Source organism: Numenius arquata, chromosome 11 (assembly GCF_964106895.1).
Source record: "Numenius arquata chromosome 11, bNumArq3.hap1.1, whole genome shotgun sequence".
Classification (NCBI taxonomy): domain Eukaryota; kingdom Metazoa; phylum Chordata; class Aves; order Charadriiformes; family Scolopacidae; genus Numenius; species Numenius arquata.
In genome coordinates, this window is record NC_133586.1 from 6,957,677 (window position 1) to 6,972,609 (window position 14,933).

The following is a 14,933-nucleotide window of genomic DNA, read 5'->3' on the forward strand; positions in this document are numbered from 1 at the left end:
ACAGAAAGTGGTCTTCACAAAAGCCAGGCCTGTACTGCTGCTTTGGCTGCAAACACCTTGCATCCAAAGGGCTGAAGTCAAAGGACTTCAGCAGCAGGAACTTCAGACTCCCTTGGAAACTAGTGTATCATCCCACACTCCAGGCAAAGAAAGCGATTGACTTGTACTGATTGTAAATACAAATCTGTAAACCTGGATTTCTACTGCTCAAATCCCTGAATTTCCCACACTGAAATGCACTTAACACCAGTTTTTTTTTTCTCCAGAGATACTGGAGGACAGGGAAGAAGAGAGTGCCATACACTCATTCCGCTGTTGCTAGAGATTAAAGTTCCCACATCTTTACGAAAGTCTTGGGTTCACTTACCAATTACTCTCTCCACTATTTGATACTGCTTGTTCAGCTCTGAAGCTAGCTCTTGTTGGCAGTTGAAATATTCTACATCTTCAGGTGATACCTTGCCCAGCCTAGATGTAAAAAAATCCAAAACAAAAAACCACTCTAATGCTTCTGTCATAATGCTCATGGAGGCCACATATAGAAAAATTCTACTTTCCTATATGGCTCTGTCATTTAGACAAGTCACTGAAGCAGACTACTGCTTACATGACATTTTTCGTAAAGCTTCCTGTAATTATAAATCATTACTAAGAAGCAAATGCCATAGATGTTCATACTGTCTCCCTGTTAAATAACGCCTTATTCTGCTGCAAGACTCAGGCTCAAAACCAGAATCAAACAGAGATGGAAGCTGCTACTCCAGCTGTATCACTCTGGAAACACACTGTAACTCCCCTTACAGTTCCTGGGGAGGTCGGACATAAACCGATGCAAAAACTTGCATACAGGCAAGCCCAAAAATTAACAAGGGTTAATACAGCTGCAATCCCTCATGTCACCTCCTGGGCCAAGTGAATCTGCGCACTGTCTATTTGTTGTCAGCTACCCCAATTCTTAAGCCAGGGGAAGTGCCAACATTGTGGATTTCATGCCTCTTCCTCTCTCTTCCAACACCATGACCACAGACATCACCTCTATGAGGGGGGACATTCATCAGTGGACAAAGAGAGACGTGAGTGTTGTGCACTGGAAACAGTTGCTTTGGATGCAACATGCTTTGCAAAATGAAATCAAACGCTGTCAGTCCTGATTCTGCAAGCCTTTAGCTAAAAAAGATTTGCCCAAGGCCAAATCACTGGTTGAAGCAAAGCATACCATTGCTTGATCTCCTCCTCTTTTTTCTTGAAGTTTTCTAGCTTTTTCAGGCCTTTCACTTTCTGCTGCTGCAGGGACTCTTCACTCTCCCATGTGCTGTGGATGTACGACCAGCCTTTCCATTTGATCAGGTATTGAACTTCTCCTTCATCCTTTTCAGGATCAAAGTCCGCACTTGGGTTGCCATTGGCTTCAGTTGCATACACTGTGGTGGAAGCACCAGTGGCTGTAAAAGAAATCAGGCTGCAGTCAGTACCTTCGTTATCAAGCACTGGACATGAGCTGCATTAGAGCAGAAAGTTATTTTTCTAATACATCTTTTGTGACAGCACAAAGAACATCCTACAGATTCTGCAACCCAGTAAGATAGGCACACAAAAGTTTTCCACACAACAGAATCTTTTCAAATCTGTCATAAATGCCTTTTCTTTAAGTATAATTCAAAGGTCTCTTGAAAACGTTCACAACCATTCAGTTTTACAAAACCACTTTTGTAAGGCTATGAGAACAAAACGTCAGCTTTATTTTCATTATGGCTTTGTCAACGGAGCTATGAAAACTGACTCTACTGGAAATTCTATTTTATATTTCAAAGAAGAGAAAAGCAAGAATTGCAGAACAATGACCACATCTTCAAAATGCGTGCACGATGAATGAAAGCTGCCAAGCACATAAACTTGACATTTTAGGTTTTTCAATACAAGATTTTACAAAAGCTGCTAGAAGACATAAATAATAAGAGGCACAGAGGAAAGGGTGAAGAGCGCTGAAACAACCCTTGGCCCCACTTTGAAATTGCAAAGGCATTGCACCAGCTCAAGAGAAACTGCAAGTGTGCATGAACAAAGGCTTTTTCCAGAACTACGCACCTCCTTTTTTTCCAAGCCTGATGTCCAAGACCTTCTCGATAGTTTCACTGTTGTCTTGTTGTTCATCAGCTCCTTCCCCAGTCATCTCTATCAGGTCATCAGAGTCCGTCTCAAAATCATCATCCTCTTTGTAACTGAACAAGATCAAAACCAAAGTGATAAAAAGCCCCTGACCCTTCCCAGTCCAGAAACACACAGAATGGCATAGACTGGAGCAAGCCTTCTCCAGCATCTGTCCTGTGGTTCAGTGCATGTTCAGCGCTGGCATTTCTTAAGTTAGCCATTCAGCATTTTTCCCCCGAGATACTCAGATAGCTACACTTTATGAGACTAATATTCTATCTTGGCCATATAGTTTTTCTGACCATGGTCAACACCGGATGCTTCATAAGGAGGTGGTACAATCCCTGCAGCAGAAGCAAGGCCATCAACAGAGCAAGTCTCCTCTATCCACTGAAAGATTATTTTAGGTTTAACAATGGAGGTTGCAGAGCATCAAAATGCTGCATAGGTGCCTATGCTGCCCTAGATGAGAGCTACACTTCTTATCTTTGATGAACGTTTAACCATCAAAAAATATTCTTCAGGTGGCTCTTTGCAAGTTCCTTATTAGGACTGCCAAAAGGTGAGAAGATATATTGGGGAATGGATAATGCTTTACCTCCACCAGATCTCAACGCTCTGTCCCAAGGCATTACCTATCAGCCACTCTCAATTGGTCCCATCTAGCACAGCTCATTTTAATCTACTATTTGTAATTCTTAATCTCATCTGAGAGTGCTTTAGAAACATTATGCAAACCTCGCATTTCTCTAGGAGGGACTGGTAAATATTCCCTCCCTTACAGATGGCAAAACAAGGTAAAGAAAACCCAGATGTTTGCAGCATAAACCTGTCAAAAGAACCTAATCTTGGCAATGGGTATCTGCAGGGCAGAGAACAGTCTCCCTGCAGGATCGCACGGGGAGTCAGGGCCCTCTGATGTCCCCTCTTTCCCAGCCAGTCAGCTCTCACCATCGAACAATCCCACACTTCTTCATACCTGACATTTTTGGCTGCTCTTCGTCGAGTTTGTCTCTTGGGGGTCTCATCATCTTCGTCGTCATCGTCATCTTCAGATGAGTCTGGTTTCTTTCTCTTCTTCCCACGCTGGGGTTTGTGAGGCTTTTTAACACTGGTTTTGGCCACTGTTCTAAAATAAGAATTAATAGAAAGCCATAATACAGTGTGTTTTACGTAAACATCCATTTTAGAAGTGCCCTTAAGAAACATGAATTTAAAATATTAGACTCCTAGGGATTTAGTTTGCTTTAACTACCATGGAAACCACTGCGGCACTCACTGGAGCATGAAATGGGTAGATAAGAGAGTATCTAGGTCCTGGGTTTACCAGGTGATAAACGAGGGCAATATTGCAGAAAAAAAAACCCAAACATTCTTTAGCGACAAATAGAGATCACCTCTCCACCCAGTACAAGCAGAGAAGACATAGGCAGAAAGCAATAGAGACAGGACTGAACCAACCACTCCTTACCTCCTTTGGCCAGGTCTTCTTGCTTTAACTTTCTTCGGTTCAGGCTCACTCTCTCCACTGGTGCCTTGCTCCCCTCCATCTTCATCCTCTTCTTCACCAGAGACCTCTCTTTTCCATTTATTTCTACAGTCAGAAATGTAGGTCATGAAGGGTAATCATATTTCAACACAAATACTTGGCTAAGCAGACATCCAAGCCATCTAGGTTAATACCAGCAGGGCATAATTACGATACAAAAGTTCAAAACCGCACTCTTGGTTGGTTGGTGCAATGCATGGGGGGGTTTATGGTGTGATCTTCTGCTTTTAGGAAGAGGCCTCAGTCACCAGGTTTTAGCTCACGCAGGGGCAACGTATCTTGAGTGAGGGTGTCTCTTAACACATACTACATCTCTGCTTGTGGCAGAGCTGTACTTCTTACAACTGAGTAGGTAAGTGCTTAGATTTATTTATTTTAATTTTCAACTTCTCCACTTCTGAAATGAGCTGGAAAAACCTTAAGAGAAGCGCTCACTTTCACTTACAGAGTATGAGCCACAACATACACAGTTACATGATCTCCTTGTATCCTGGAAAATGGAGCAAGAAGTCTCCTGCCATCTAAATTCAGGCAATTAAAGTTTCCAAGCACGAAGCCAAATCACACCGTTCCATTAGTGGAAGGAAGCACGTTCTCTGTGGGCAATTCAGAGCAAAGCTGCAGCTCCAAAATGCCCTCTGAAGGAGCCCCTCCTCTCTCTAAGGGAACATGAAGAGTCCACAGGGATTATTCCCCTTGCCCAGGAGAGGTCCATACTACCACAGTCCTCCCTGCACTTTATTACATTCCCTCCTGCACTGATGTGTACAACTAAATGAAAAACTAAAAGACAAGAAACAGGAGAAAGGGCTGTGTTTAAGAAAGATCATGTGGCTGTGTTTAAATTTTCTCCAGCAGGCAGCTTGTAGTTCCTTTCAGTTCACTTTAGTGTTTGGAAAAACTAAAAGGCACTTCTTAGATGGAAAAAGGCAGTAAAATATGACTGTGACAGTAAGTGAACTCAGTTATGGTGACCAGACATCCAAAGTATCCTTTTAATGGAAGTTCTTTTGTTTTAGAGGGTTATAAAAATAAAGAGAATAATAATTCGTCATTTTATTGTCTATTAATCAAAAAGGTGATTTGATTAAACTATTTTAAGTATCTCTGAAAGAGAATAAGTAACCTGATGGAGAAGTGAAAGACTGACAACAGAAAGTGAACCTGATTTGTTCACATTCTGTCATGGGCAAAGTGGGAAAATATAAACAAAAGAAAAGTCGGGAAATTGTACCCATTAGTAGATCCCTATTCATACTTCATTCATCCAAAGTACTATTACTGGAAATACTAAATAATTTATTTTACAAGTTCTCCATGTTGACAACACCTACCAAAAAATCCAATACTATTACTCTGAAAAATAATACAAGACAAAGTACCATCATTCAAAACCCTTTTCCCTAGAAACTTACGGTTTTTTCATTTGCTTCTGGCCTCTTCTTTTTGGGCTCTCATTTTCAGATTCGCTACTTGCCTTTAATTGAAAAGAAAGAAAATCAGGTTGTAGACTTCACCCTGGACCGTCTCCTCAAGGCTGCAACTGAAAGGCATGCACGCGGTCCGAGTTTGGGCACAGCCCGGCGGCTCTGGCCCTTGAAGGATGCTTTGGTGCCACAGAGGCTGCAAAAGAGCATCTCCCCTACACCGTTCCTTCCACACGGCCTCGGCTGTAGGGTTAATGCCACTTCAAGAAGGTAACTCTCTGCAGAAAGGCTGGAGAGATCTACCACAACATCTGAAGTGCCTGAGAGCTCGGGATGCACAAGGCTGCAACCCCTCAGCATCCATCTCCAATACCTGGCAGATGGTGTCTCGGCGGTGGCAGTGGCCGAGCAGACCCACAGCGTGTGCAACACCCCATGGATTACAGAACCATGGGCTGAATTTAACCCACCAAACCTCACACTGCCCAAGTGCTGGAGGCAAAATTAGAGAGACCTCAGCTGTTGCCACCTCTGCCTCTGCTGCAAGGTCACTCCTGCCTGATGGTCAAGAACCCAGCAGCAGCGTGACTTGGTGTTTCCTGGACAGCATTTTCAGGTCCTGCCGCAGTGCCAAGGCTCAGCTATTTTACATGGCTTCTAACTGAAAGAGCAGTGGCTGAATGCACACCCATACTTGTCATTTTCAGCAAGAATCCTGCAATATTTGGGGGCGTTCAGGCTTAGTTCCTGCGATTGCAGAAACTTTTGCAGCCACAGATATGCAATATGATCTCCGCCTTCATTAGAGAAACTTCCTATAAGGAAGGAAATTCATATAAAAAGACAATATTCTCATCGTAAGAGCGTCCTTGCTTTCCTGTTTGTGTATTTCTTCCACAGAAAGGTTGCTGAGGATCAGACTGGGTCAGAGCCATGTCCTGCTGCCTTCCTTCCTCTTAATCCTCCAGTCTCCACCAGTGAAGTCTCTCTGGCTAAATATATCTAGAGATATTCTAACTACTTGCTGTAATATTTTAATAGTGGGTGTCATTAACTCCTACAGACCAAGATAGCTAAAAAAAAAATAAATAATATCTTTAGGCTGGTTGTACACAACTCCATTTTCGTAAAAACTAGTCAACCACAGAAGCAGATTACCACACAAATAACACCCCTCAACCAACAGATGATTTCACCTTATACACTTGCCCCAGAAAACACATATAGGCAGGAGAAAACTGAAGAAACCAATGTGAGATTTCTGCAGGAGTACTAAAATGACAGAAGTAACCTTCAAGACTGCTTGCTCTACACGCTTACTGGAAATCTTCCACTTCATACTGCTTTTTGTCGCAGTGTTCATCTTCAGCTCTAGGTAATGCCTGTCCATCACCACAGGTACCTCAGTTTGCATTTCCTGGTACACCCACCACCCTCCCGGATAGAGACGGCAAAGTTACAACCAAGAGCTGTTCACACAAGAATTTTGTGAAATGGGGTGAGCTGCAACATGAAAAAGCTGAGGCTCTGGAGAGCCATGACCCACCCCTCTGCTTTCTTTCTGCATCCTTTATTTTCATTCTACAGCTTCCCTTCCACCAACAAAAATTACCTTCTCGCCTGCACCAGCATTTCCATTAAAACATAGTGAAATACTGGATGCTGTGTTAGACCAAGAGCTTTGCTGAATTTCACTGTGGTTTGGTGTCAGACTTACACGTGACACAATAACACCTTTTGCACCAGATCTTACTACGAATGTCTGTTCATCCACCTGTTTCACAGCCCTACATGAAAGCCCTGTCTCATAGACCAGGCATCCAGGAAGCAAGTGACTGGCAAACACCACGGAGAGCCCTACCTACCCTTGCAACATCAGCCAAACATTCCACAGATCTCAATTTCAACACAGCTAAGTTTAAAAGTCCTCATTTTTCTTTTTCTCTTTTAATCTCTCATCCACTTTCTGAAGCGTGCTGCTTTGCCATTCCAATTTTGGCATGTTTTTCGAGAGCTGTCCCTCAACGCACATTTACTTTTTGCTGTCTTTTGGCAAACCACAAGTAAAGAGAGGTGGATTTGTCTCCTGCTCTGCGTCAGAGAAGATCAGATTTGGAGAAAAGCAAATACGATCTTTGGCTCTTTGAAACTAACTCTACTTCTTTGCCAAAATCCCATTTTTCAAGTTTCTGGTGTCCACTTTCCTAACACCGCTAGTCTTCCCCTGCTCTGTCGCTGCCTCTACAAAGCCAACGCTCATCCCATCGCTTAACGATTCATCTTTTCCTCACCTCCTTCTGCCTTGAAAAATTTAACTTGTGACTGCAATTCAGCCGCCTTCTGTCACATTCTTTTCAAAGACACCATTGTCTTTTTTGGATGCGCGTCAAGCCCAGCTCTGTCTCCTCTGACACAGCCAGTCCCCAGCCTGAGTCATCTGCCTGCCTTGTGCTCCCATATCCTCCCTGCCCCAGTGCTGGGAAGCTCCGTGCCAGCAGCCCCGAACAGCCACCGCTGACTCAGCCTCTCCATCCCCGCTCTGTCGCCCACCACCAACACCTGTGTCCTCCTCACCAGCTCCTCCTGTGGTCCCAGGCTCCAGCCCCTGGCTGAAACCTGCTTTCTACCATTTTATACATAAATAAATCCACGCTGGCTTGCTCAAATCGGCCCAAAGGTGGGATTTGCACCTCTGCCCTGGACTCTGCAGCACAAACAGAGCTGGTGCTTGTATCACCCCCTTATCAGTACCAACCCACGGGCTCTGGCTGGTGATAAACTCCCCGGTGAAGGAAGCACAGGTGATAACCAGAGAGCCGGGAGCATGCCAGGTCCGGAGCATGCACCCCAGGTCCCGTCTGCACCCCAGCCTGCCACCCACTGCCACCAGGAAGCAGACTGGTTGGGAAATCACATGCAACTTGAATGTTAATAACGCCACCTCCCTGAATGACACAACCTAAGCTGACAAAATCCATCTCCAGTCCCCACCAAGGTCTTTGCCAGCCCAGCACGAGATGCCGGGTGCTCACTCCTCACTCTCAGAGGTTTCATATCAGAGCTGGCAAAATTCTGCTGGGCTCGGGCTGCCCCCCCGGGATGCCGCTGCCAAGGAGGAAAATGATTGGCCTTCCCTAGTTCCTCTTTCCCCTACCAAACACTATAAATATGCCCAACTTATTCCGGCACCACTACTTCTAACTGGACTGAACTGGCCTCTTACAATTTGCTTTCCCCACCTCCAGCTGAAGGGATCAGACTTCCCTCTCCAACACTCACCGCCGCCTCCCATCTAATTTACTCTTTCTCTCTCCCAGCACTTCAAATGCGCACACTTCTACTAGATTAATGATGCTGTATTTTGCTGTGGAGCAGAGCTGTACAAAACATAACGATGCCGCATACATAGCACCAAGCAGGTCAACACAGCAGCAGTTTTAAAGTTCTAGTCCTACAGATTGCCCATCTGCTCTTCACTGCTAGCCTGGAGCTGTAGAAATGGAGACTCAAAGCCATCGGAATGGTCCAGGAGAGCCTCTTGAGCTCATGCTGCCTACTAGGAGAGATGAAGACTTGCTTGGAGGCAAAAAATATTTCAGACTGAAGTTAAAGTGAGGATTTGCTTGTTTCAGGCTTAAGCCTGAGGTCTAGTGCTCCAGAAAAGCTGGAGAACCTCAGCTCGCCAGGTTCGTTTTCTTATGTCTGCTGAACTTCTGTCTCACAGTGATACCAGCAGCATTTGAACTTTCCACAAAGACATGAGGCAGAGCATTAATGAAAATGCAAATGAGCAGAATATTTTTTTTTTCAATAACAAACCCAGCTGTATTTTAGGAACACCTCTGGTGCATGACTTGCGGCCTCTCTCTCCCCAAACAGATGCACCGCGCCATTTATTGCCAACTCCAATCTCAAACCATCCTTTTTACAGCAAGACGACTGTGTCTAGTTTGGGCACATTTATTTCTCAACTGCCCCAGAACACTCTAAAAGGCACCTGGCTCTGCATGTCTCACTTCCCCTGACTGAAACCTGAAGCTGATTTATGAACTGCAAAGAAAACGCATGGGCCAGTACTGTTTTTACTAAAAAAACTCATGTGTGTTCTTATTCCTGGAGACAGCTCTGGTCCTCTGAGCAGCTCTGTGCTCCTATGCAAAACTGCTGTTTCGTTTCCTGATCTCTCAGCCCACGCCTCGGCACTGATCACGAGTTGTCACCCTCTTGGACTGCAGCTCCGAGACCTACACCATGGGCCTTGTGGCCCCCGGGCAGTCCCTAGAAGGCAACCAGTGACGCTGAAATAACCCTGCCCAAACCGCTGGTCTCAGAGAACAGACCAGTGATCGAATGGTGCCCCAAAAACTGAACCACCTCCACCTACGTGCCATCTCCCCTGACCGGGGGGAGCCCACAGGGAGGTGCGATGGCTGATTCTCGCTCTGAGCCTGCCGCGCCGCCTGGGCGATGCTGTTTGCTAATACTGCAGAGAAGCGTTAGGGAAGAAGGCAATTAAAAAGCTCCTATACACTGTGCTGGAAGTCCCAAGCAGCAAGCGACAAGAGCAGGTCACTGGCGACGGGATTAACCCTGTAAAGGTAAAAAGCAATCTTAAGAGGTGTCAAGCGCCTTGGGTCTCTGCCAGCTGCAGCAAGGAGGGCTCAGCACCATGCAGGCTCGAGCTACGCTATTTTCTCCCTCTTGGCGTTTAGGTCTTCCAAAAGCATGACTTTCCATCTCCTCCTGCTCTTTGCGAGGCCCCAGCACTGTGCTCCTGACATGTCACACCCTCCACTGGACTCGCTGCAGATGGGAGTTGCCCTACGGGGACCAGACAGTGGTGTTTTGGGGAGGGAAGGGGGGAAAGAAGTGGTCCAATTTTGTTAATTTTGGCTTTCCGCTTCACAAAGGTGGCAGTGGGGTCATTCAGAGGACTTGTGGTTGGGGTTTTTTTTTTTTTGTTTTTTACAATATTTTGTGGTATAGCAAAGTTTTTACATCTCGGATTTTTATTTTTTTTTTTTAAACTTTATCGTACCTTAAGTAGTAGGAAATAAAGATATTGAAAAAGAAAACAACATTTGCAAAACCACGTAATATTGTAAAACAAAAAAAGACGGGACTTACCTGAGCCCCTAAGAGGGCACTGGGGTCTGCAGCGGAGGTCTGTGGCGGGTGTGACATCGCCAGCACAGTGCATGGCGGGGCATCGCACAGAGAGGCGGCCAGCGAGACTGGCCTTTGCCGAACTTGAAAAGGAAAACAAAAGCTAAGTCAATGATGTGCCCCCAAGCCCCTTCCTAACCTGCTGCTACGGTGGGACATCCAGCACAGGAGTCTGGAGGGGGTGGCACCAGAGCAAGGAGGCTGGAGACCCGCGCTTGCCGCACAGCTCGGATCTCTCCAGCATCCAAATGCACATTTCATTGGCAAAGCACAAACAGCCTGACCATCAGAGAGCACTACTGGGCTCCTGCTCTGCTGAAAATCTGGCTACTCCTCTGTTCAGGTTCCCAACTGCATGTTTTTGCACCTAGCTCTAAGCCCCAGCCTTTCCTTTCAGGCTAAGCCTCTCCCCTGGTTTTCCTTCTTCTCTGAAACCACTCAACCCTCCTGAAGACCTGTAGATGACAAGCTCTGTGCAGAAAGCCCGTTAGATGTAAACGAAGGCAGCAGCTAATTCCTACATCTTCAGAAAAAAACAATGTTCTGACAAAAGAAACAATTGGAAGGTCTGTCTGCCAGGCTCTGACCACTGTCACCTCCAGCTGAAGCATAAAAGACTCCCCAATATTCAACCAAAGAAAAGCGATGGTTCATAAAGCTGAACACACACACACACACACTCATTTATCAGCGTGATCTGTTCCGGGATGAGTAACAATGGCTGTTTTGTTGTTGTCAGGTGTTTCTGGGAAGTTTCCTTTATTCCCGGTTGAATGTGTGTTATGTTTTGGTTTGGTTTCGTGGTTTTTTTTCACAAAGACTCATTCTCTCCAGGATGTTTCTACAGCCAAGCACGACCTGCATTACGCCCCACTCCAGCAATCAGATCCAAGCATGTGGATCTCGGCCCACACCGTGTCCCGCTGACTCCAGAGGTCTCCAAGCAGATCCAACTGCAGGACCGGGACCTCAACCGTGAGCTCCAACATCCACGCTCCAGGCCAGGACTCAGAATTTACAAGGCAACGCAGATGAGACCTGCCTTCTGTTCTTTGGGTTTGGTTGGTTTTATGTGTTCAGTAATCCCTCATCTTTTTTTTTTTATTTTTTATTTTCTTACCTCATCTTTTATATTAAATCGCGATGGTTCTTGTCTGCTTCGGTTTGACCTCCTAACCCCATAAACATCAGGATATTCTTCCCACATCTGCAAAATAAACAGACCATCAGAAGGCCTGCTTCACCCCAATTATTTCTGACATTTTAGAGAAGTTTGACGGGAAATGTGTTTTCTTTTTTAAAAAAATCAACATAAAACCATTATGGAATCAGCAACCAGTAGATGGACTCTTTAAAAAACTGGCTGAAAAGGATTATTTTGGGGTATTTGGTAACAGTCTAAGGCAACATGTTTTATCTCAACACTTTCTTTATAGAGGTCCATCTTTCCACCAGGTACAAATTACAGCTTATTCAGGCTGAAGGACAGGGCATTGAGACAGCCAGTCCTCGGCAAGCTGAAAGTAAGGAGGCAACACCTTGCATGTGGAACGAATGGACGTATCAACATAAAGGGAGAATCCACTGTCACTAAGAGCTTCCACCACAATTCCTTTCTGTAGGGAAAACCCCACCAGCCGCCCAACGAGCCCGGTGATGAGACATTGCCAGCAGCAACTTCAAAAGTGAATTCTGTGACCCAGTCTGTGTGTCAAACGGACCGGGGCACCCTGTCCCTTGGGGAGGTGAGGTGGCAGGACCACTGGTTCTTCTCTTGAATGCACCAATGCGAATGCGGTTTGACCACATGGGACACATGGATACGCAGAGCTGACTTCTGGGAACGGCTGTGCTCTATTTGCTGTAACCAGGCCCTAAGTGGTGTAACACTGCATACAACACCATGCTTTTGTTCTTGCTGGATGCACAGGAGAGGGGGGAGACAAGAACCGATGCCCTGAGGGACATGAATGCAGAACTGCTGGTGCCATGGGACACCTGAAGATTTACAGGGCAAATACAAACCACCAACTTGCCTCTCCAACACCCACACCAACAATCCCTCTCACCCTCAGCAGAGCTCATCCTCTTACAGCGTTCTAAACCTATTCATTCTCCTCTTGCTCCTCTCTCCCTCCAGCTCTCAAATGTCTCTGCAAATCGCTGGCAGGAAAAAGAATTCAAAATACACTGCCAGATGCAACAGCAACTTGGGATTGAGAGCGTGATGAATACAAGGCTGCAGCCCAGCAATTTTTCTGCTACTGTTAAAGGAGTAATGGGATCTGTCTGCAACAGACAGATTGCAAAGGTGTATCTCTGCTGGGCATGCGAGTAGAGAGATAAATTCACATGAAAGGAAAACTCAAAATACTCCCCGAATCGTTTGAAGAACTTGTCTTTTCATCTTTTAAATGGCAGACTTTTTGGAGGAGGGATCAGCTCCCATGACAAATCTAAATAGCACCTAATGCAAATTAACCTCACCTTCATGGGTGTATCTAGACAGAAATACAAAATAAACAATAATATAATAATTAATTGCATTGGTTATTCAAGGAGAACAGGTATCAACACACCTAGGTTAGACCTAGCTAAGGAAACACCCACTGACACAGAAATTAAGGAAGGGAGAGGCTTTCTTATTAGAGGGTGCCCTGACCTTTTCATGTTTCATCCATGCTAATTATCACCCTGTGTATGGATGCGCTCCCTCAGAGAATAATTTTAATGCTTATTGTTAGGGACATGCTCATAGAAGACCACAGAGAAAGAGAAAACTTCCTTCAGTCCCCACTTCTCAACAATGAAACAGAAATTTGAATATTGTGTTACCACAACTGCCTTATAAACGCAATCTTCCTTGCCAGTCTGAACACGGGAGATTTAGCCGTGACCGGAGACAACAGCCCAGAGGTTTGTGAGAGGGAGAAGTTGGTAAAAAAATCCTTCTCTCCTCCCTCACGGGTGGGTGGGAGCACGGGCTGAAAGCACTGTCCTTCTCAGCCTTTACACACATAGCAACTTTCTCCATAAAACTCACAGCTAAGAACAGGACAGTTACACACCACAAATGAACAAAACCAAATCCCTGCCCCAACCTGATTTTCCTCCCTCCGAGTTCCTGTCTCCAAATGGGTATTTGAGCTCCTCTTTCTCACCCCACACTACGCTGTGTTACTCGGGTGTCTCCATCCCTCCAGTAAAGCAGGTGACCAAGGCACAGCTTTGGCACCGGGCAGATGCAACACCAACCACGTGCATTGGACACCTGCGATCCCTTTGCCTCCTACGCAGCAACAGGCAGAGGGTAAACCTGGCTATTTGAGGGGGAATTGTTAGGGGGAGTTGGGAAGCTGCAGAAAAAAAAAAAAAAATAAATAAAACCACAACAAAGAACCACTATTCTGGACATAAAAAAATAATAAAAGTTAAATAGCTTTTTTCCTCCTCCTCTTTTTTTTTTTTTTTTTCTCCTTTACTTTTTTCAAAGGGAAGACAGTGACAGAAACAAACCAAAGTGGCCCAAATCCTAGACAAGCATTCTCCTGATTATATATCCCACGGGGAAGCTTTACGACTTCTGAAGGAGATGACAGACAGGCGAAAGGAATCATAAGATGGTTTGGGTTGGAAGGGATCTTAGAGCTCATCTAGTTCCACCCCCCACCCATGGGCAAGGACACCTGCCAGTAGACCAGGCTGCTCAAAGCCCCATCCAGCCTGGCCTTGAACACTACAGAATTATAGAAATGAAGTGAAAAGACAGAGGATGAAATGACAGGGTCATGTATTGATGACCAGCACCTGCCCCTCATTCGCACCAGTCAGCCCCATCGCTACTGTCCAAAGGGCTGTCCCATCAAACACACAAGCTCCTGCTCACAAGGGTGACACCAGCAGGGCACAAGCGCACAGACCAGACAGCCAACAAGTGACTTGGGGACACCAGAGGCCGGGGGCTGTGCGGTCAGCGTGTAAGTGGCAGAGAAGTCGAAGACAGCTTTGTTAAGGTCCTGCCGTCTGCCTTTTCGTGGTGGGAACAGGGGTAACACGGCTTTGCGGAGCGGCAGGGGCAATACCTTTTTAACATCTGCTATCCTTTCCTTCTTAGAGGCCGGTTTTTCTTTGGTTTCAGGAGGGGTCTGCTGGGATTTTGAACCCGTTGATTCACTTTCGGATTCAGACTGACTCTCAGAGGACTCGGAGCTGCTGTTTGACTCGCTGCCCTGCTCGCTGCCCTGCTCGCTTTCAGACTGGCTTGCAGAGTCAGAGCCAGAGGCTTCTTCCGATGCCGAGCGACTGATGGTAGAGAAAGAAGAGATTACATTTTAACTGTACCGTCACAGCTTGGAAATACGCAGCGAGCAAACCTGAGCCATATCCAAAGCTACAATGATAGGCCCGGACTAGCCTAAATGCAAATGTGAACCGTGTGGTCCCAAAAGGGCAGGTTGAAGCAGATGCAATTCCTTCCCAGGACAGGCACCGAGCACACGGGCAAGACTGCAGGCTCCAAATCACTGCATGGTATCTCCTGCCCATACACCAAACCAAAAGGAGTGGTGGTAACACGAAGAGAAGCATTAATACCACCGGCACAGGTGCTCCAGGGAGGATGTGGCTCGTTCAGAGCGAGGAAG

At 45.8% G+C, this 14,933-nt stretch overlaps 1 protein-coding gene across 1 annotated transcript in view; it reads right to left on the reverse strand.

Moving 5' to 3' along the window:
• The window catches only part of CHD2 (chromodomain helicase DNA binding protein 2), a 54,151-nt gene that overhangs the window by 24,686 nt on the left and 14,532 nt on the right, over positions 1-14,933 (reverse strand). Inside the window, exons 3-10 of the mRNA XM_074155568.1 lie at positions 14,373-14,592; positions 11,411-11,497; positions 5,113-5,174; positions 3,620-3,742; positions 3,128-3,277; positions 2,086-2,219; positions 1,217-1,442; positions 368-468 (exon numbers count right to left, since the gene is read on the reverse strand). Of these exons, the coding sequence (XP_074011669.1) occupies positions 368-468; positions 1,217-1,442; positions 2,086-2,219; positions 3,128-3,277; positions 3,620-3,742; positions 5,113-5,174; positions 11,411-11,497; positions 14,373-14,592 (1,103 nt within the window). The remainder of the gene's footprint in view (positions 1-367; positions 469-1,216; positions 1,443-2,085; positions 2,220-3,127; positions 3,278-3,619; positions 3,743-5,112; positions 5,175-11,410; positions 11,498-14,372; positions 14,593-14,933) is intronic.